Raw genomic sequence first — 22,129 nt, forward strand, 5'->3', positions numbered from 1 at the left:
ACGCAACGTTCATCACCTTCAGTGCTGCATCCTTTATTATCATCTTTGTTTGCCTTCCCTCGTAGAATACCAGCTCCGTACCGGAGGGAGTAGGGCTTGTTTTTTTCCCTGATGTTTCTGAAGCACCTGGAACTTGGCAAATAGTAGATATTAATAGATGGTTGTGAAATGAATTAGTGGGGTTTGGGTTTATGTGTTCAATATAAATGGTTACGTTAGACTGAATTAGTTACTTCTGTATACTTACCTTGGAACCCAGCCATCCTGTTGGCTGTCATTTCCATGGAGAGCGATCTTGAGTCTGTTTACAGATGGACTCTCAGCGCCCATCGCTGTAGAGCAGCCCTTCAGAGAACGTGCTCTTAGTAGCCGTCCTACAGACTGCTGCCTGGGGGCCACTAGTGCCTTTCTAGTGGGTTGGAAGGGCCACCTGGGGCAACCTCAGTGTCACTCCCAGTCCCCGATGTGTCCAAGGATATTCATCTTGGAGAGAAAATGAGTCACACAAAGATCCCAATTGTCTCAGAGGGTGTCCATCAGCAGTGTTTCGGGTGAGCGGGAGGTTGATGCCCATCCCCTCGTGGGAAGGTGAAGTCCTCAGGGACAGTCCCTCCAAACCTGAGAGGCAAAGCACAAAGCTCAGGGACACAGGGACTCACTCCAGAGGGAACCAAGGCAGAGCAGGCCTGGCGTCTCCTGCGAGGGCTTGAGGGCTCTGTCTACAGCCTTCAGACAGAGAACCCACACTTTGTGACCTGGGCACCACCGTCAGGAAATAAATTCCTACTTAGGAGCGGGTGTCTGTGTCCTTTCCTAAACATATGTTTTGCATTTGCTTACATCATCTTTGATTTCTTTCATCAACATCTTGTGGTTTTTCACAATACAGGTCATGTACACATTTTGTTAAATTTACACAAAAATATTTCATTTCTTTTGGAGCACCTGTTCATGAGCATAACATCTCTAATTTCTGTGTTCATTGTGAGCATCTAGAAATGTGATTTTTTATCTGTTGATCTTGCAGAACTCACTGGTTCTAGGTTTTTAGAGTAGATTTCTGAGGATTTTCTAGATGGACAATCACATCATCTGCAAATTGTGGGCAGTTTTATTTCTTCCCCTCTGATCTTGAGGCCCTTTTATTTGCCTTCTGGCCTTATTGCTCTGGCTGGAACTTCTGTGCATGTGGAACAGACATCCTCACCCTCTCCTGACCTGGGAGGAAGCACCCATCTTTCACGTTGTGTGTTGTGTTCCATTCATAACCTGCTCAGAATTTTTATTGTGTGGACAGGTGTTGGATTTTGTCGCATGCTTTTTCTGTATCAGTTGGAACTTGTTGGTTTTTAAAATATGGTTGTTATCGAAGATTTATAAGATTTTTTTCCATCTTCTTGGAATTTGGGAATTTTACTCTGTGTGTCAGGAATCATTTCTGGAATGTGGTGAGCTCCTTTAAAATGCAGACTCAAGGATTTTTTGAAATGACATGAAATTTTCTGTATTGGCTGTTAATTCCTTCCTTGTACCTTATTTCTTCCTTTGGATTCTGGTGTTTGAATGCTGGGTCTTATCATTTGCTCGTTTCCCTCTTGATTTCTGTTTCTCTATAACTTTGCATTTATAGTTTGACCCTCCGGTTCATTTACTTGGTTGTGAGCTGTGACCACCCATTTTGTCTTCACTTTTGCTGTTAGATGTATACTTTCCATTCCTCCATGTCCTAGGGCATTCCTGGGATTGAGCCCTTCTATCCACGGATGAGTCGTCTCTGCTGGGTCTGGGAGAGGCCTGTTTCCAGCTGTCTTATGTTTCTGGCCAGTTCAAAACCCAACTCTCTCCCAGCCTCAGGGGTGAAGAGAAGCTTAATCGTTTGGCATCCCTTTCCCCTAATCTTCCCAGCAGCTCTGCAGACCTTCCCGGTGTGCCTGGGCACGACGGCCCTCCCCAGGGCATCTGAAGCTCTGCAGGCTCCTGGAGCTTGTGGTCAATCCTGGGGCTGCTAGCTAATCTACCTGCAAGTTCCTGTGAAGTTGGGGCCTTTTGATGCACTCTGGCCTGGCCATTGTGTTCCAGGAGAGACTGCCCTGGACCCTCATGTTCTTGGCTCGGTGCCACCCTGCCCCCACCCCGTTCACCTTTGGATCTAAAAGGAGATGTGGGACAGGGGGGCCCTGGGCATAGCTGAGTCCACCCTGTGCCATGCCCACCGCAGTCTGGCTTTTTTAATTTATAGGATCAGAGAAGGAACTGGGCTACAGAATATAGTCAGGGGAAGGGGGGTCTTTTAAATAACTGATTTACAGGTAACTGGAAAAGTGATTTCAGCCTCTTTTGACATTAAACATTTTTTCCAAACTTCTGGTAAGTGGAAATATTGGCTGGTGTGGATATTAGTGGTTTGTATTTCTGTTTCCCCTCCAGTTCTTCCCTGCGCTTGTGGGGAGGGGGAGGAATGGGGACACAGAAGGGAGAGGACTGCGTGCCTCCCGCCACGTACCTCCTGGGAGTGGAACACGAGACCATGCACTTTACTTTGAGGTTTCTTGAGAGCAAAGCTTTTGACCACAGGGCTTGGTGGTTACCGCAAGGCTACTGAATAATGTTATTTTCACTATATTTGGAATGGCATCCTTGCCAGTAACTTATTAAATGCAGATGTTGCCAACCGAGTGAGGAAGTTTGTTTCTCCTGTCTCTATAACACATGCTACCTTACTGTTTAAAAAAGTTTACTGAAGTATAGTTGATTTACAATGTTGTATTAATTTCTGCTATATAGCAAAGTAACTGTATATATATATATATTTTTCATATTCCTTTCCATTGTGGTTTAATCATAGAATATTAAATATAGTTCCCTGTGACCACCTGATTCTTCTGCTTGACTTGACAATTTTAGTATGGGATCATTCAGAAAAGAATATTGTTATCAGCTAGAGAGAATCTGCTACAACTTTAGAAAACAGTTGAGAAATGTTGTGTGTTCAGGTCTGGAACAGGTGGAAGGTGCTGCTTTTCCAGGTGTGCCACCTGGGAATTTCAGCTCCGCAGGTAAGGGTTGCTGCCCCTCAATCCCAAGTGGGAGACACGTTACTTGGATGCCCCAGGAGAGGGGCAGCCAGGCCGGGAAGAGCCAGAGCATGAGGCACTGGGGACCCTCCAGCTCCCGTCTCTTGCCATCTCGCGGTCCCCGAGTCCTCTCCCCTGTCTTATAGCTGCTGCTGCAGAGGAGGTTGTGTATTTTCACGTGAATATGTTTATAATTGAGCTGAACTTCAGTGGTTTTCACATCAAAGATACTTCCTTTGATTTGAAAACCACTGAAGTTCAGCTCAATTATAAACATTTAAACACACCACTCATTTTCCTTTCTGCTCCCCCTTGCCTCTTCTTTCCTTAGAGAAAAATTATGGACTTGTGTGGACCCAAGACCTGAAGGGTATCAGTTAGCTCAAGAGCAGGGTCGTGTGCTTTAGTGATGGCTGTTTCCCAGGAAGCTGAAGCAGCACCCCTGGGAAGTAGATTAGGCCCTTGATTTATTGAGGTGGGGAGGAAGGGGTGACCCCTTATTTGATGGCAGCTTCAAATTGGTAAAGATCCATGTGTGTAGAGTCTTCTGTTCTTTGGAAAGAAGAGATAGTCCTTATTCTTAACACTCCTGTTCAGAAGGGTTTTTCTTGAACAGAGGAAAGACAGAAAAGAGTTGAAGCAAGACCTGAGAAATCTTGGCACCCTTGCTATTCACTTCCTCAACGTCATTCACTCGGCGCCCTCCATATTCTTGTTTTGTCAGCACCATAACCTGTTGCGCTTGGAAAGCTATAGTTCTTGCCAAGTGCCACCAAACTTGGTGTTTTAAAAGAGAGGATGCTTTAGACACTAGTGAGCTTTTGAGATATTTTTTATTTGTGCAGAGTGTTTTCATTTTAAGACTTGGGGAAGGGAAGTGACCTGGGTATTTGTTGGGCTGCTCCTCCCCAGCACTGGTTCCAGAACCCGCTGGCCAGGGAGAGCGCCTGCTAGAAATGCAGATTTGGGGCCCGTTGCTGCAGGGCCTCAGACTCCAGGTCTCCTCAGCAGACTTGGCTTTAAGGAGCTCCACAGTGGTTCTTCTGTATCCAGCCCAGGTGGCATGCATGATTTTATTCCCAAGTAGGTTGGTGCTGGACCGTGTTGTCCCAGGCGCTCCATCCACTGGGCTCCCGAGGTCTGAGTGGTCCTCTTGTCCACTGCTGTGTCTGGCCCTTACTGCCGGTTTCACTGTCCCTCTCTCTCTTACCAAACTGCGGGCACTGTGAAAGCAGAGGCCTCTCTGCCTCCTGCAGTAGTGTCCTGGGCCTGGTGGGCACTAAATTCCAAGCTCCTGCCCTGCAGAGCCTACCACCAGGGTGGACTTGCAGAGAAGTGGCAGAGTTGTAAGCAAAGATGGTGTGGATTCCACCCCAGAGAGGGCGCGGTCTGCTCTGCATGCGTGTGCTCTGGGCGAACCAGGACCACGGACAGTGCCAGGCATGTCCTCCCCCTCCAGACTCCCTCTGCCCCCCTTCCTGCCAGTCTCCTGCTGGTGGGAGGAGATTCTTGTCTTTTCTCCCAATTAAAGGGAATTCCTTCCTCCACCCACCCAGGACAGAGCAAGAAGCAGGGGCAGGGGCATTGGCAGCACTTAGGTTTTGGGTTCTGTTGGGAGCACTGTCAGCAGAGGGAAATGCACAACTTGAACTTTTGTGTATATAGTAAAATTGCATGTTTGAGTCTAAATTATTTTTGTATTTTTCTTATGCTATAATTATAGCTGTTGAAAAATTATATATGCATATAGATAGAGACTAGAAGGGAACTTAGAATGGTGAAAATAGTATGTTCAGAGGATGATGATATTGTGTAATATATAATACTGAGCATTTCTGATATTCTGGCTGTGGAGCTTGTGCAATAAACCCAGAATTATAATATTTTCAAAAAGTTTCATGGAATGAACTCAGATTAATTTTTTTATAAACACTGAGTGTACTTTTTGGTGGGTTCCAGTAGCCTCCTGGAGAAGGCAATGGCAAGCCACTCCAGTACTCTTGCCTAGAAAATCGCATGGACAGAGGAGCCTGGTGGGCTGCAGTCCATGGGGTCGCTACTAGCTGGACACGACTGAGCGACTTCACTTTCACTTTTCACTTTCACACATTGGAGAAGGAAATGGCAACCCACTCCAGTGTTCTTGCCTGGAGAATCCCAGGGACGGCGGAGCCTGGTCGGCTGCCGTCTGTGGGGTCACACAGAGTCGGACACGACTGAAGTGACTTAGCAGCAGCAGCAGCAGCAGCAGCCTCCAGTCGATTGTTGTGCATTAGCTAGTTGCAGTTCCGGTGCTGTCACAGGAGATGAGCGCACATCCTTCTATTCCACCATCTCGAACTGGAAGCCCAATGCTGAGTATACTTTGTTAGAGACATTATACTTTAAAAGGGCTTCCCTTGTGGCTCAGCTGGTAAAGAATTGGCCTGTAATGAGGGAGACCTAGGTTCAGATCCCTGGGTTGGGGACATCCCCTGGAGAAAGAAAGGCTACCCACTCTAATATTCTGGCCTAGAGAATTCCATGGACTGTATAGTCCATGGGGTCACAAAGAGTTGAACGTGACTGACCGACTTTCACTCACTTACCTTAAGAATCAGTATTACTGGAATAGTACTTACATATAATAAAGTACACTCATTTAAATGTACATTCCATAAGTTTGACAAATGTATTCATACACATAAAGCCAACTTAGTCAAGTTTAGAATGTTTCCATTGCCATAAAAATTTCCTCATGCCTCTTTGCAGTCATTCTCCCACGCCTTGAAGCAACCACAAATGTGATTTCTTTAGGTTAGTAATCTAATTATATTATCTGTTCTTTCAGTACATTAGGTTTTTTCCCCCGTTCTAGAACTTCATGTAAATGGAATCATACAATATGTACTCTTGTGGTTGGCCTTTATTGGCTCAGCATATATTTTTGAGATTTATCAATATTGTTCCTTATACCAATAATTCAGTCTTTTTATTGCTGACTAGTGTATCCTACGGAGAAGGCAATGGCAAGCCACTCCAGTACTCTTGCCTAGAAAATCCCATGGATGGAGGAGCCTGGTAGGCTGCAGTCCATGGGGTCGCTCAGTTGTATCCGACTGAGCGACCTCACTTTCACTTTTCACTTTCACCCATTGGAGAAGGAAATGGCAACCCACTCCAGTGTTCTTGCCTGGAGAATCCCAGGGACGGGGGAGCCTGGTGTGCTGTCTATGGGGTCGCACAGAGTCGGACACGACTGAAGCGACTTAGCAGCAGCAGCAGTGTATCCTAATGCATGGATAAACCACAAATTGTTTATCTATATAATCATCCATTGATGGACATTTAGGCTGCTTCCTGTATTTGGCTATTATGAGTAAAGATGTGTACGGGTTTTATCGTGATCATATGTGCTCATTTCTCATGGGTAAATATCTAGAGATAGATTGCTAGATGATACCATACATGTACATTTAACTTTATGAGAAACTTCAAAACTATCTTACAAAGAGACTGAATCATTTTACACTCCCACCAGCAATTTGCGAGACTTCCAGTAGTTTCGTGTTCTTCCAGTGCTTGGAATTGTCATATTTTAAATTTGAGCCCTCGTAGTGTACATGTGTTTCTGTCTCATTGTTTTAGCTTGCATTTCCCTGATGACTAAATATGTTGAACATTTATTTGAGCACTTAGTGATCATGCTGCAGAATCCCAAGGACAGAGGAGTCCAGGTTGCTTCCCTGTCCTAGCAGTTGTAAAAAGTGCTGCAGTGAACACTGGGCTACATGTGTCTCTTTCAACCTGGTAGCAGCTATAGTGATGAAGCTACAGTGTCATTTTATTGAAAAAAATCAGGTATTGTAAATTCTCCAACTCTGTTCTTCCTTTTCAGAATTGTTTCAAATCTCTTTAGCTCTTTTGGGATTTCTGCAAAATTTTAGAATCAGCTTGTCAAGTCTGCTTGGATTTTTTATTGAAATTGCATTGAATTTGTAGTTCTGTTTGGGAATCTTAATATTGAATCTTCTAATCTATAAACATGGTATATCTGTCAATTTATTTGGGCCTTCTTAAGTTTCTCTCAGAAATATGTTGTAGTTTTCGATATACAGGTCTTACACAAATTTAACAAAATACTTCCCAAGTATTTTATGTGTTTTGGTGCTGACAAAAATGGTTCATCTCCCAGTTTTATTGCTATAAATATACTATTAATAAATGACCTTATTTGTTTTAGTTGGTTTTGTTTTGCCTTTTGTTCTTTCATTTAAGAACTCGCTGTTTAGTGACCATGGTATCTGTAAGTAAAGACTCTGCCCCTTTCTCTATGGTCCACATGTTTTTCTTCCTTGTTCTTGGCCCACTGTCCTGGCTGGGACACCCCCATGCAATGTCAAATAGGAATGGTTCTGGTGACAGTCCTTGTCATGTTCAGATTTTTATTTGTTTCATCATTTACATCATGGGAAAAAAAAAACACATAGAGAGGAGCATAAAACACAAATGTACAGCTCAGTAAATTATCATAAGGCAAATATTTCTGAACTAGCATAGAAAATAACCACCTCAGTAGCACCTTTCTTGCCCTTTCACAGTTACCTTGTTCGTCATCCCCAAAGCTAAATATTGCCCTGCCTATTTTGGAAGGTTTTATAAGTGGAATCATGTATAATCTTCCATGTCTGGCTTCTCCCACTCTGTGGCTTGTCTTTTCACTCTCTGAAAGCTGTCTGTTGATGAATAGAATTCTTTAAGGAGTTTGATTTAGTAATCTTTTCCTTTATGGTCAATGCTTTTTATCTTCTTCATGAGTTATATTCTCTTACTTGAAGGCCCTGAAGTTATTCTTTAATGTTCCAGATGCTTTTTTTTTTTAACCTTTTCTACTTTGAGGTAAACCCCACTTGAAATTGATTTTGCTTATTTCTGTTTAACATATAAACACAGCACAGATTGTAAGTGCAGTCTGTTGAGTTTTGAGGAAGTGAACACTCCAGTGCAGCCAGTGGCCCAGCCCAGGAATGCAACGTGGCCGGTGTCACACGTGCCCTCCTGTTCCTTGTCAGTAACTCCCCTCCTCTTCTCCACAAGACAGCTGGGATACTAACACCCTAAGTTAGTCATTTTGACCTTTATGTGATTCATCATGTGTTCTATGCCTGCCTTATCTCACACAATATTATGTTTTGGAGACTAGTTCACATTATTTTGTGAAATGAAAGTCACTCCTTTTCATTGCTATGTAATATTCCATGATATAACATACCCAGTTTATCCATTCTGCTGTTTGGACATTGGGGTGTTTGAGTAATGCGGCCAAGAAATCCTTGTGCTTATCTCTCTTCACACATACAAATGCACATGTAGGGATGGAACTGGGATGTCCTCAGGTGCCTATGTTCAGTTTCGGTGGATGCTGCCAGGTTCCCACGTTGGCTGGTCAGTTTGCACTCCCTCTAATGAACAGATATCCTGGCTGATTTGTATCCTTCCTTGCAGCTCTGTGAGCTGACTTTAGCCCAGCGTGAATGTGAGTGTGGCCTGTTTCTGGCCTCTGTGTTCTGTCTAGTTGGGTTGTCAATCTGTCCTTCTGTCTGCTGATATCACAGTGTAGCCTTATAGAACATCTGATTTCATGCTATATGCTCTCTTGTTCATCTGTGTAGTAGTTGGGGCTATTTTTTAAAAATCTTTTTGCATTTTTGGATAGATGTTAGAGTAATTTTGTTCATTTTCACAAAATCCACTTTGAGGATTTTGATTGGATTATATTGAATCAAAAGATCAATTAGGTGAGAACAGTTTCTTTACAATATTTTGTCTTCCTAACAATGACTATATGTTTGTTGATTTATTTAGATTTTCTTTAATTTATCTCAATAGCCATGAGTAGTTTTCATACAGAGGGCTTACAGTCCTTTGTTAAATTAATTCCTTGATATTTGATTTAAAAAAAAAACAAACATTTTTATCAGCTCTCTTGAGATGCAATTCACATAAAATCCACCCATTTAAAGTGTACAATCCAGTGGTTTTTGGTATATTCACAGTGTTGTGCAACTGGCACCACAATCTAATTTTAGACTTTTTCTATCACCACAAAATTAAACCCCGTACCTATTAGTAATCACCCCTCATTCCCCCAGCACCCATCTGTGGGCCGCCACTCGCCTCCTTTCTGTCTCTGCGGATTTGCCTGTTGTGGACATTCTGGACATTTCATGTAAATGGAATCTACATTGTGTGGTCTCTGTGAATGGCTTCTTTCACTCAGCGTGATGTTTTCAAGGTTGGTCACGTTATAGCGTGTGTCAGGACTACATTTCTCTTTATTGTCGCACAGCAGTCCTTTGTACGGATGTCCACTTTGTCTGTATGCTAGTTGGTGAACATTTGGGTTGTTTCCACTTTTTGACTGTTATAAATAGTGCTGCTATAACCATTCCTGTACAAGTTTTTGTGTGGCTAGGTGTTTTCAGTTCTTCCTGGAGTGGAATTGTTGGGTCATATGGTAACTCTGTGTTTAACATTTTGAGGAACTACCATGATATTTTCCAAAGTGACTATACCACTTTACATTCTCGCCAGCGATATATGAGAGTTATTTGACATTTCCTGATACTACTGTAAGAGGCATCATTGTACATATAAAGAAATTATTTATTGATCTTGTATCCAGAAACCTTATTCAATTCATTTTTAATTCTAATATTTCTCTGTTGATCATTTGGGTTGTTTATGTAAGCAGTCATTTTTCCTCTTTCTACTAAGCCTTGTAACTTTTATTTTTAATACTTATTTATTTGGCCGTCCTGGGTCTTAGTTGCTTTAGTTGTAGCACCCGAACTCTTAGGTGTGGCATGTGGTATCTAATTCCCTGACTGGGGATCAAACCTGGGCCCCCTGCGTTGGGAGCTCAGAGTCTTACTCACTGGACCACCAGGGAAATCCCAAGCCTTGTATCTTTTATTTCTTTTTTTTGACTCAAGTCTCCAGTGAATTGTTAAATAGAAATCATGATAATAGGCATTCTTGTCTCCCTTCACAATCTCAAAGAGAGAGCTGAAATCTTTCACTGTTAAATATATGTTGTTTACCATAGTTTTTTTTTTTTTTCATATATAGCCTTAATAAATTCTCTTCCAAAAGCCAAAGAAATATAGGATACCCTGAGACAGAAAAAGTGTACTGGGATTGTGTGGAAATGCTTCAGAAAAGTGTCATTTCTGTTTCCCTCCATTTTAACTGTTCTCCCCGCACTGTGAGCTCCATCCCACTGTGGTCATTGTCCCTCTATGGTCATCACTCACAGGACTTCTGTTCAGGATCTCTCCTTCAACTAAATGCAGTAACACTCACCTCTGCAGTACACTAAAAGATCTTAAATGCCAGGAAGGAAGTCGTGTCCTTAGGGACACTGGTTAGTGCTAGATATAGAATTTGCAAATGTTTTCTCCTAGTCTATGGGAGTCTTTTTACTTTCTTGATAAATCTATATCTAAATTCAGTTCAGTTCAGTTCAGTTGCTCTGTCGTGTCTGACTCTTTGTGACCCCATGAACCACAGCATGACAGGCCTCCCTGTCCATCACCAACTCCTGGAGTTTATCCAAACTCATGTCCATTGAGTCGGTGATGCCATCCAACCATCTCATCCTCTGTCGTCCCCTTCTCCTCCTGCCCTCAATCTTTCCCAGCATCAGGGTCTTTTCAAATGAGTCAGCCCTTTGCATCAGGTGGCCAAAGTATTGGAGTTTCAGCTTCAACATCAGTCCTTCCAGTGAACACCCAGGACTGATCTCCTTTAGGATGGACCTAAATTAAAACACAAAATTTTTAACTTTTGAAGAAGTCCAGTTTGTCAGTTCGTTTTTATTATTTGTGCTTTTGTTGTCATATCTAAGAATTCTTTGCTTAATTCAAAATAACTAATACTTGCTCCGAAGTTTTTTTCTGAAGATTTTTTTAGTTTTAGCTCTTACATTCAGGTCTGTGATCTATTTTGAGTTAATTTCTGTGTGTGGGTAGGGTCTTATTTACCTTTTCCCTGTGGTGATCCACTTGTCCTAGCAGTTTGTTGAAAAGACTGTTTTATCCCCGTTGAACTGCCTTGAATCAACCATAATTGCCAAGGTATTCTCTATTCTCAATTATGCTTTACTGATCTCTTTGTTTATCTTTAGGCCACCACTGTAGCTTTCCAGTAGTGAGTTTCAAAGTCAGAAAATGTGCAGAAGCTAACACAGCACAATTGTTGTAAAGCAATTATATTCCAATTTTTTTAAAAGTCAGAAACTGTAAGTCATCCATCTATAATATTTCTTCCTTTTTCAACATTTTTTCCATTCTGGATCTTGTATATTTCCAAATGAATTTTAGGGTCATCTTGTCATTTTTACAAAAGAAGCAAGTTGAGATTTAGATTTCAATTATATTAAGTCTATAGGTCAATTTGGGGAGAATTGTTTTGCTGAGGAATTGAGTCTTCCAGTCCATAAACATGAGATGTCTGGTCTGTTTATTTAGGTCTTTAATTTCTTTCAGCAGTATTTTGTAATTTTTACCATACAAATCTTATACTTCCTTTGTTAAATTTATACTTCAGTATTTTGTCCTTTTGATGCTATTGTGAATGTATTATTTTCTTAATTTTATTTTGGATTGTTCAGTGCCAATATATAGAAATAACATTGATTTTTGTATCTTGATCTTATGTGACCTTGCCGAACTTGTTAATTCTAGTAGTTTTTAGATCTAGTAGTTTTTGATCTCTTAGGGTTTTCTAAATACAAAATCTTGTTGTCTGCAAATGGAGGCAATTTTTCTCCTTCCAATCTGGATGCCTTTTATCTCTCTTTCTTGCCTGATTGCACTGACCAAACCTCAGTACACAAGTCACAGGAGCAGACATTTTCCGTTTCCAGCCTCGGGGAAAGCATTCCATCACTCACCATTAAGATGTGGCTGCAGGGGTTTTGTCGGTGAGTTTTATTGGGTTGAGAAAGTTCCTTTCTTCCTAGTTTGTCAAGAATTTTTATCATGAATGAAAAGTGAAAGTGAAAGTCACTAAGTAATGCCCGACTCTTTGGGACCCCATGGAATTCTCCAGGCCAGAATACTAGAGTCTAGGCCAGAATACTGGAGTGGGTAGCTCCCTTCTCCAGGGGATCTTCCCAACCCAGGGATCAAACCCAGGTCTCCCGTATTGCAGGTGGATTCTTTACCAGCTGAGCCACCAGGGAAGCCCAAGAATACTGGAGTGGGTAGCCTATCCCTTCTCCAGTGGATCTTCCTGACCCAGGAATCGAACTGATGTCTCCTGAATTGCAGATTCTTTACCAACTGAGCTATCAGGGAAGTTGATGAATAACCATTAGATTTTATGAAATGCCTCTATGCACTTACTGAGATCATCATGTAGTGATTCTTCTTTTTTTCTTTCAATATGATCTGTGACATTCATAGTAAGGCAACCTTGCATTTCTGGGATAAATCCCACCTGGTTATAGTGTATAATCCTTTTTATATGTTGCTGATATTTTGTCAAGGACTTTTTTATCTATATCCATGTGGGATATTGTTCTGTACTTTTCTTGTGATGTTATTTTCTTCAGTATCAGGTAATATGAGCCTCAAAGAATGAGCTGGGAAGTGATGCTTCCTCTTCATTTTTCTGAGAGACTTTGTAAAGGTGGGATGTTCTTTATTCTTCGAATGTTCATAGAATTCACCATCTGAGTTTGGACTCTTTTTGTGTGGAGATTTCAAATTACTAGTTCTTTTTTTACTTTTTATAGATCTATTCAGATTCTATATTTCTTCCGTCAGTTTTAGTAATTTGTGTCTTTCTAGAAACTTGTTCATTTCATTTAAATTGTCTAAATTGTTGGCATGTAGCTACTTATAGTACTCTCTCATAGTCCTTTTAACTTTTGTGAAGTCAGAGCTGCTGTCTTATTTTTTCACTCCTGAATCAGTTATTTGTGTCTTCTCTTTTTCTTGGTCTGTCTAGCTCAGGAGTCCACAGACGGCAGCTCACAGGCCAAACCCACTGGCAGCCTGTTTTTGTATAGCCTCTGAGCTAAAAATGGTCTTTATATTTTTAAAGTGTTGCAAAGACAAAACAACAACAAAAAAGAATATTGACAGAACCCATATGTGGCAGAAAAGCTGAAATATTTACTACCTGACCGTTACAGAAAAAGTTTGATGAATTTGTTGATGTTTTTCAAAAGACCAACCATTGTTTTAATTGATTTTCTGTTTTTCTTTTTTTCTGCTTCATTGATTCCTGCTATAATCTTTGTCTTCCTTCTGCTTGCTTTTGTTTGAGTTTGCTCTGTGTGTGTGTGTATGGTTGGTTCCTAAGATCTTTCTTTGTTACTTTAGGCATTAACAGCTATAAAATTTTCTCCAAGAATTGCTATAGCTGTTTTGTATTGTGTCCTGTTTTCAGTTTCATTCAAATACCGCAGCGTATTTTCTAATTTCCTTTGTGATTTCTTCTTTATTTAACCCATTGCCTATTTAGAAGTACATTGTTTATATCTATATATTGGTGGTTCAGTTCAGTTCAGTTCAGTCACTCAGTCCTGTCCAACTCTTTGCGACCCCATGAACCACAGCACGCCAGGCCTCCCTGTCCATCACCAACTCCCGGAGTTCACTCAAACTCATGTCCATCGAGTTGGTCCATTCTCTGTCATCCCCTTCTCCTCCCGCCGCCAATCCCTCCCAGCATCAGAGTCTTTTCCAGTGAGTCAACTCGTCGCATGAGGTGGCCAAAGTATTGGAGTTTCAGCTTTAGCATCAGTCCTTCCAAAGAACACCCAGGATTGATCTCCCCTAGAATGGACTGGTTGGATCTCCTTGCAGTCCAAGGGACTCTCAAGAGTCTTCTCCAGCACCATAGTTCAAAAGCATCAATTCTTCGGCGATCAGCTTTCTTCACAGTCCAACTCTCACATCCATACATGACCACGGGAAAAACCATAGCCTTGACTAGATGGGCCTTGGTTGGCAAAGTAATGTCTCTGCTTTTTAATATACTATCTAGGTTGGTCATAAAATTTCCCCAAATCCTATTTTTTAATTCTAACAATTTTGTGTGGTCAGAGAACACCCTTTATATGCTTTTGTGTGCTATGGCTAGTTGGTCACTAGTTTCTGACTCTTTGCAACCCTGTGGACTGTAGCCCACCAGGCTTCTCTGTCCGTGGGGATTCTCCAGACAAGAATACTGGAGTGGGTTGCCATGCCCTCCTCCAGGAGATCTTCCCAACCCAGGGATCAAACTCTGGTCTCCCTTATTGCAGGCGGGTTCTTTACCAATAGAGCCACCAAGGAAGCCCAAGAATACTGGAGTGGGTATCCTATTCCTTCTCCAGGGGATCTGATCTTTAAAATTTTACAATCCCTTTTTTGTGGTGTAGTATTCATACAGTCTGTTGTTATTGGGTGGGAGTTCCATAGGTAGATGTCAGCAAGTTGATGTTGTTGGGTGGGTGTCCATAGAGAGAAGTCAGCTGGTTGATGTTGTTGGTTGTTGGTTCTCATATCATCTGTAGTTGCACTATTTTGTCAAGTTATTCTGTCCATTCTTTTTTTATATATTTATTTTTTTATTGAAGGATAATTGCTTTACAGAATTTTGTTTTCTGTCAAACGTCAACATGAATCGGCCACAGGTATACATATATCCCCTCCCTTTTGAACCTCCCTCCCATCTCCCTCCCCACCCCACCCCTCTAGGTTGATACAGAGCCCCAGTTTGAGTTTCCTGAGCCATACAGCAAATACCCATTGGCTATCTATTTTACATATGGTGGAACTCATTTGAGTCTGTTTTGTCCGTTCTTGATGGTGGGTTATTGAAGTCTCCAACTCTTATTGTTGAATTGTCTATTTTTCTCTTCAATGCCATTCATTTTTGTTTCTTTCTGTCCCACTGTTGTTAGATACATGCGTATTTATAATTATTATATCTTTCTGATGGATTGACCATTCTGTCAGTGTTTAATGTCTCTCTTAGTTTCTTTTAATGTTCTTTGTTTTCAAGTCTATTCTGATTTGTGTTAGTAAAACTAAATCTCTCTTATGGTTATAGTTTGGTGTATCTTTTTCCATTCTTTTACCTTAATCTATTTGTGTCTTTGAACCTGAATTTTTGTCTCTTGTAAATAGCTTATAGTTAGAACTTGTTTTTGTTTTTGTGTGTGTGTGTGTTATTGCAGTTTGACAACTTTTACCTTTGATTAGTTTTGAATTTATTCACATATTTAAGTTTTTTACAGTTGGCTTTATGTCTGCCATTTTGCTATTTATTTTCTTTTCTATTTTCTATGACTCGTTCCTCTGTTCTTTATTTACTGCTTCCCTTTTTAAAAAACAAAATAGATATTTTCTAGTGTACTATTTGTAATCAATGATTTACTTTTAACTCTTTGAATTATCTTCTTAGTGGTTGCCATGGGAAGTCTTTTATTGTCTGTTCTTTTGTGTGATTTTACTTACATGTCCAGTTGTCTTTGTTCATTGGTCATTGTATTTGAATACTTCTCTGTGGAGTTAATTTGAGACCATGGATGAAAGTTCTTTCCCTCAGAGATTTTCCTCTGCTTCTTCCAGGTGCCTGGGAGAAACATCCTGGGACCCTTGTTATCCTGTTTTGAGGCTTCTGGGCTCTTTTAGGCTACATATCCCATTCACCTTTTGAGGAGCTAACCTGCCATGGCCTGAGCTCAGAACTGTTAGGGGTTGAATAGCAGGCCCCACGCCCACTCCCAGTTTTGAGCAGACCCTTGGCTCTGATCTCCATTCCCTGCAGCCTCGCAGGGTTACCAGAACCATAGGTCAGAGTTTAGCTATTTCTTGTAGATCAGCGAGGACCTGAGGGCAGAAGTGGCTTGTTTCCTCTCTCAGCTGATGCTTCTCAGAGATTTGGGTTCAGCAGTTCCCCACTACCTTGTTACCTCTCTGCTTAAGACTCTTTCAGTATCTTTGGTTTGTGTGCCATTAGCCTGCCATTTCCACATGTGGATGTGGAGGCATTTTGACCTGTGTGTGGGTCCTGCCCTGCCATGACTTAGTTACTCAGGCTAAGTAGCAAATCACAGAAGACAGCTTCTCTTAAGCTTACTCGCTTCCCCTCAGTGTCTCAGGCTTCGGGAAAATGTAGGTGAGTCACGTATGTGAGTCCCTGACTCTGTGCTTTGGAAATCGGCTCTCAGCATGCAGGTGGGATTTCCTCTGTTCTCTTCCCTGTCCTTCAGGGTCCTCTGCGTGAAGTGTGCATCCTGAGGTTGAGGTGTGACCAGGGAATTGCTACCTGTGTCTTCAAATCTTGTCCCAAAGTCAAGCATAAGGAGACCTAACGGAAACCACAACATCAACCTTGCTTTCTTCACAGATCTTCTTGACTGTAGACTGTTATTTCCTCCATCTGCAAGTGGTTCCTCCTGCCCCTCACCCATTCTGGGAGTTGGTCATCCCTGGGGGTCCACAGCCTTGCTCCCTCAGGACCACCCTCTATTAGAAGCTACTGAACTCAAAGATGCAGGTTTCTTTTAACTCAAATTCTTTGACCTGATTAGTTTTTCTCTACCCAACATTCTTAGGGTCAGAAAGGGAACAGTGTTTCATCTTGAATTAGTGTTATTTTTATAATACATTAAAATTCTTTCCCCTTGGCTGCCAAGAACATTTCTTACCTGGTAATCATCATGGAACCTTGCACACTTTTGGCAAATAAATATGGAGGTTTTGAACCCTCCCTCCTGTGGTAGGGAAAGTCTGTCTCCAGATACACCTTGGGATCAGGACATGCAGACTCTGGGTTTTTGTAGTTCATGCTTGATGACCTTTTATATCCATCCTGTAGGCCCCCTCCTGTTTGCATCACAGATACCAGCTGACTTTAATTAAAACCGGCTCCTGGTATTGGGTACCAGCTGTGAGCACAGTGACCTTGACCAGAGCGGGCCCCTCCCTGGGATTGACATCAATGAAAGGCAGTGGGATCACAGCAGAAACACATCTGGGCTTGTTATTAAAATATCACATCACTTTTCATGTATAATAAAGATCTTTTCATGCTCACATCTTTCAGCAAGTTTTTCTTCTTTCAAAATGGTCTTGGGAGAGCAAGGAACTTACCTGTAATCTGCAATCACTATGCAGCTGAGACCGTCTGTTACCCTGTTACGCTATCACTTTTTGACTTGAATGTTTACTCATTGTGTCTATCCTTGACGTTCTCAGCTTAGGGTCAGGGGGTGTGTTAAATGTCTCCTGTATTCTCCTTGTACTTGCAGATGCTCACTTTATTCAGACACCTAGCAGCAGAGGTGATAGAAGCCTGTATTAGAATGTTCTTGAGAGCTAAGAGTTTTGGGGCAGTTTTGCTTTTTGTGTAAATCTTTGAGCTGTAAAACTGGACCTGTGTTCAAATTTTAATCCTGACGTGTAATTTTTATGAAATCTTGAATGGGTTCTGTAAAGATTCCAAACTTTGGTTTCCTTGGCTACAAAATGGGGATAATACTAGCTGCTCTGCCTCCAACTGTAGAAGATGGTGATAAATAGCGAAAAAAAAAAAAAAGAATATTGTGTAAATGGTGAGGTGAATTGAAAATACAATTCCACCCTGAACAGACACTTCATTTACTCGACAAATATTTTTGAGGTCCAGCCAAATACCACAGCTGAGCTGGTTCACACACGATACCCATTGCAATGGATGTCTTGGTGTCATTGAGTATGTTTGGGAACTAGAGGCCAGAGGCTTGTGGTGGTGTTCCCAGGGTTCTCACCTGAGTTTGGAGGAAGTAGGGCTTGCGTGTGTGGTGCTGCCACTGCACAGGGTCCCAGGGCAGGTCATGCTGTGGGCAGAGGCCAGCCCTGACCCTGACCCTGACCCTGACCGTGACTGTGGCTTCCTCAACCCTCCCCACTTTCACTTTGAAACACTCGCCTAGTCCTGTGCTGACCTGTGCACCTTCCCACTTGTAACCAGGAGTGGGGACTGGTTTAGGAAACCCTCAGAATTTCTAGGATTCACCATGAGGCCACCAGGCACGGGGTCACTTTTCAGGAATTTGATCAACAGACCTCCCCTTTCAGGGAAATTTCCCTCTTTTGTCTCCACCCTGCTGCCTGCTGTACCCTTTGTGGGAGAGAAATAGGCTGAACTCTAGCGTAACTTGTTTTTATTCTCCTCACATCGCTCACCCCACCCCCTACTCCCCCACCACTTTGATTTTCCTTGTTTTCCTTTTTACTGTCTGAGCAGCCAGGGAAGCCCCTCTGGTTTTCCTTTTTAAGATTCCCAGCTGTGGTTGACCACGCACATGCCTGCAAGTGTGGTCCTGATGGGAGCCAGGGAAGGATTCGGGCCTGGAATAGGCAACTCCTCCACTCCTGTTCTGACAGCTTCCTGCCTGCGTTTCTGTTCCTGCCTGCTGAGGGCGCCGCTGTGCCTGGAGGGGCCCCTGCCCTGCCGATCCCCTTCTCCGTGTCCTCTCCCTCCCCCTTCCCTCCCCCTCCCCTCCCCTCTCCTCTTTCATCACCTCCTCCTAACATTAGCCACAAGCTTCCTCTCAACTTACTTCATCTGCAACTCATTTGATTAGCACATTAGCTCATGAGGCCATGTTGAAGAAATGAGATACAGATACAGGTCTTTTAGTTTATCTCATTGCTCAGTGTAAGGATAAATATCCGCCCAATGACATTATTTTTAGCTCTTCTATTGGCCGTAATGGTACCATATTTGAATTTTTATCAATTTAAGTTTTAAAATTATGAGATGAAACATGCCTATAGAAAAATACACAGAACATACACGTACACTTTAAAGAACTGAAATACACATTATTTACCTCCCAGCAAGTAACTGAATTGCTAATACTTAAGAGGTACACCCTGACCGCCTCCCTACAAAGTCACCACTATTCTGACTTTGGGATTCTAATTTTCTTTCTTTCCTTATGGTAGTTCATATTGTATGTATGTCTGTATCTTAAATAATCAGGTTAATTTTGCTTGATTTTGAATTGTAAGTAAATGGAGTAATACTATATATATTCTGTAATATATATAGTAATACTGTATTTATTCATCTTGCCTCTTTCACTCAGCATTGTATCTGTGAAATTCACTTATGTGTGTGTAGCTGTCGTTCACTTTCAGCCCTCAATGGTATTTGACTATAGAGAGGCACACCATTTGCTTACCTTTGCTGGTCTCTGTGAACGTCAAGCTCTTCCCATTTTGAGCACCACTGTGGTGAACATTTCTCGCCATCTCTCTGGTGCGTATGTGTAAGCCTTTTTCTGCCCATGGGGTAAATTAAGTTACCGGCTCTCGGAGATCAGTCTCCATCTTGCTGGACACGCCCCACTGTCTTCCTCAGATCCTCACTCCTCCCAGCTGTGTGGTTCTTACTGGAATTGTCCAACTTCTCACTCATGCCACACTGCATCCTGGGCAGTTGAGTTTCCCGGATGACTGACGGTCACTGGGCAGTGTCTGCACTGCCTGTTCTGGTCTCCTGCCTGCTTTGCCATCAGGCTGTCTGTCTTCTTGCTTGTTTGTCAGAGTTGCTTCCTGGAGTTTCTTTTTTTTTTAATTTATTTATTTTTCATTGAAGGATAATTGCTTTACAATATTGTGTGGGTTTCGGCCATACATCAACATGAATCAGCCATGGTATACATACATCCCCTCCCTTTTAAACTTCCTTCCCCACATGCACAATTCTTTTTTTTTTCTTTATTTTAATTGGAGGCTAATTACTTTACAGTATTGTAGTGGTTTTTGCTGCTCTGCCATCAGGCTGTCTGTCTTCTTGCTTGCTTGTCAGAGTTGCTTCCTGGAGTTTCAAGTGTGTTCTCTCCTGCAGGATGATGTGATGATGCCCCAGAGAGTGAGGCTGCAACACGAAGCCGCTTTGCGACACCCAAAAAGTGTGAGTATGAATGTTTATGCATGTCTCTACAACTTCTGGTAGAAATGCCATTATAGTTTTTTTAGATTAAGATTCTTTCTTAGGATTGAAAGAGTCAGACTGCCCTCTCGGAGAAAGATGTGTGCCTGGTGTGTCCATACACTCACGGGTGTTTTCCTTTCAAGAAAAATGTGGTTCTTGTTTTGAGTAGCACTTGTTACTTTCAAATGGGTCCAAAGGATTTTTTAATTTATTTTTTGGTTTGATTTAGTTTTATCAGCATTTTTAGAAGCTGTTTACCTTGGACATGAAAATAGATTGAGAGCTGTAGGGTGTATCAGTTAAAAAAAAATCTTATGTTCATAACCTCAGACTACACTCTCATCTTTAGAATGGCTTCCTCATTGGCCCCCATGAGTGAGGCTCCCCAGGACCCGTCCTCCAGGGCAGGGAGGCTCACGTCCCCCCACAGGAGCCCCGTGTAGGGGAGCATCTCCCACCCACTTAAACTTGGAAGGACATCTCAGGCCCATGGGTCGCTCACCCCCTTGAGGCTCAGGGTCCAGGGTGGCCCAGGCGGCTGATCCTCAGACCTGGTGTCTGACCACAGGACTCACTGCTCAGATATATAGGCTGAAGTTTTAGTAAAAACATCTTTGAATCACAGGTTTTGAAAGTGGGAAGGAGAAAGGTCCAGAACTGTCTTAAGATGCATGGTGTCTGACTGCTGAGGATCGGCCCCTGGGTTTTGCTCACTTCTGTCCCTGTGCTGTGTCCACACACCAAAGTGTCTCCAGGCCGTGAGTGCACAAGCCCCTGAGATCTGATCCCGGTTGTCTGTGAGGCCTGAGACTATGCATTTCTCTTGGGCTCCAGGTGCTATATTTGAGGTCTGACTGTTGCCACTTGGCCTTCATGAAGGAGAGAGCCGGTTCCTGGCACAGGGCTCAAAGCATACATCCCATGAAACATGTACTGAGTTAAGACAAAGGTTCAAATACACACTTCCTTCAGATAGTTTCTCAAGCAGTTTGAGGGTGTTTCTTCGTCCAAGATGAATTCTTTCTCTTCCAGTAGCCCCTAATCTTGGAGCTCTGAATTTAATCTGCTGATTTTCTCCTTCTAAGAAACAAAGATCTGTATAGTCAAAGCTGTGGTTTTTCCAGTAGTCATATATAGTTGTGAGAGTTGGGCCATAAAGTAGGCTGAGCACCAAAGAATTGATGCTTTTGAACTGTGGTGCTGGAGAAGACTCTTGAGAGTCCCTTGGACTGCAAGGAGATCAAACCAGTCAATCCTAAAGGAAATCAACCCTAAATATTCATTGGAAGGACTGAAGCTGAAGCTCCAGTACTTTGGCCACCTGATGCGAAGAGGTGACTCACTGGAAAAAACCCTGATGCTGGGAAGGATTGAAGGCAGGAGGAAAAGGGGACAACAGAGGACAAGATGGTTGGATGGTGTCACTGACTCAATGCACCTGAGTTTGAGTAAGGTCCAGGAGATGATGAAGGACAGGGAAGCCTGGCATGCTGCAGGCCATTGGTTCGCAAAGAGTCAGACACTACTGAGTAACCGAACAATAACAGCAACAAAGACATGTACCCCTCATGCTGTGTCTCCGACAGCCTAGCCCCACACACGTGACTGGGACTCCAGGACTTGGCTGTCCTGCGAACACACCTGCACACTCCTCCTGAGAGCTTTCGTCGTCTTTTCACGGAGTAGGTGATATTCACAACCTTAAGTTTGATGTTGAGGGTTCTTATCCCCTAAATTGTGATTGCACTTATATTGCTTACATTTAAACATTGTTAATATAAACATGTCCTTGAAATATGCCTGTAAGAAGATAAAAACGGCTGTCAGCTATGTCTTGAGAGTCCACTCCACTGCTTCTCAGGCTGAATGTTTCCAGAAGGCTGGACTTGAGGGAGGCTCGAAAGTGCCCAGCTACTCCTGTATTGACAACTGGCCCTTTGGCCAAGGTAGCATCAAGGGAACCAGCGCTCGGCCTGGGGGCTGGTGTCACCAACCTTCCAGGGCTGCTGGAATCTTTGGGCTGGTCCCCCGTGGCCCAGAGTCTATTCTATGGCCAGGAGGTCAGGGGTGGTGGTAGCTCGACC

The 22,129-nt window shown here is 42.6% G+C and overlaps 1 protein-coding gene across 6 annotated transcripts in view; it reads left to right on the forward strand.

Annotated features, from left to right (window-relative positions):
• The window catches only part of QTGAL (queuosine-tRNA galactosyltransferase), a 115,746-nt gene that overhangs the window by 23,926 nt on the left and 69,691 nt on the right, over positions 1–22,129 (forward strand). For all 6 annotated transcript variants that reach the window (XR_016035552.1, XM_055408250.2, XM_055408249.2 and 3 more), the window contains exon 5: positions 19,959–20,024. Coding sequence is in view for 5 of the 6 variants with exons in the window: in XM_055408250.2 (XP_055264225.2) it covers positions 19,959–20,024 (66 nt within the window). In the remaining variant the exon portion in view is untranslated. The remainder of the gene's footprint in view (positions 1–19,958; positions 20,025–22,129) is intronic.

The sequence above is a fragment of the Moschus berezovskii genome, chromosome 20 (genome assembly GCF_049115385.1).
Source record: "Moschus berezovskii isolate FMDL1 chromosome 20, NW_MosBer_1.0, whole genome shotgun sequence".
NCBI lineage: Eukaryota > Metazoa > Chordata > Mammalia > Artiodactyla > Moschidae > Moschus > Moschus berezovskii.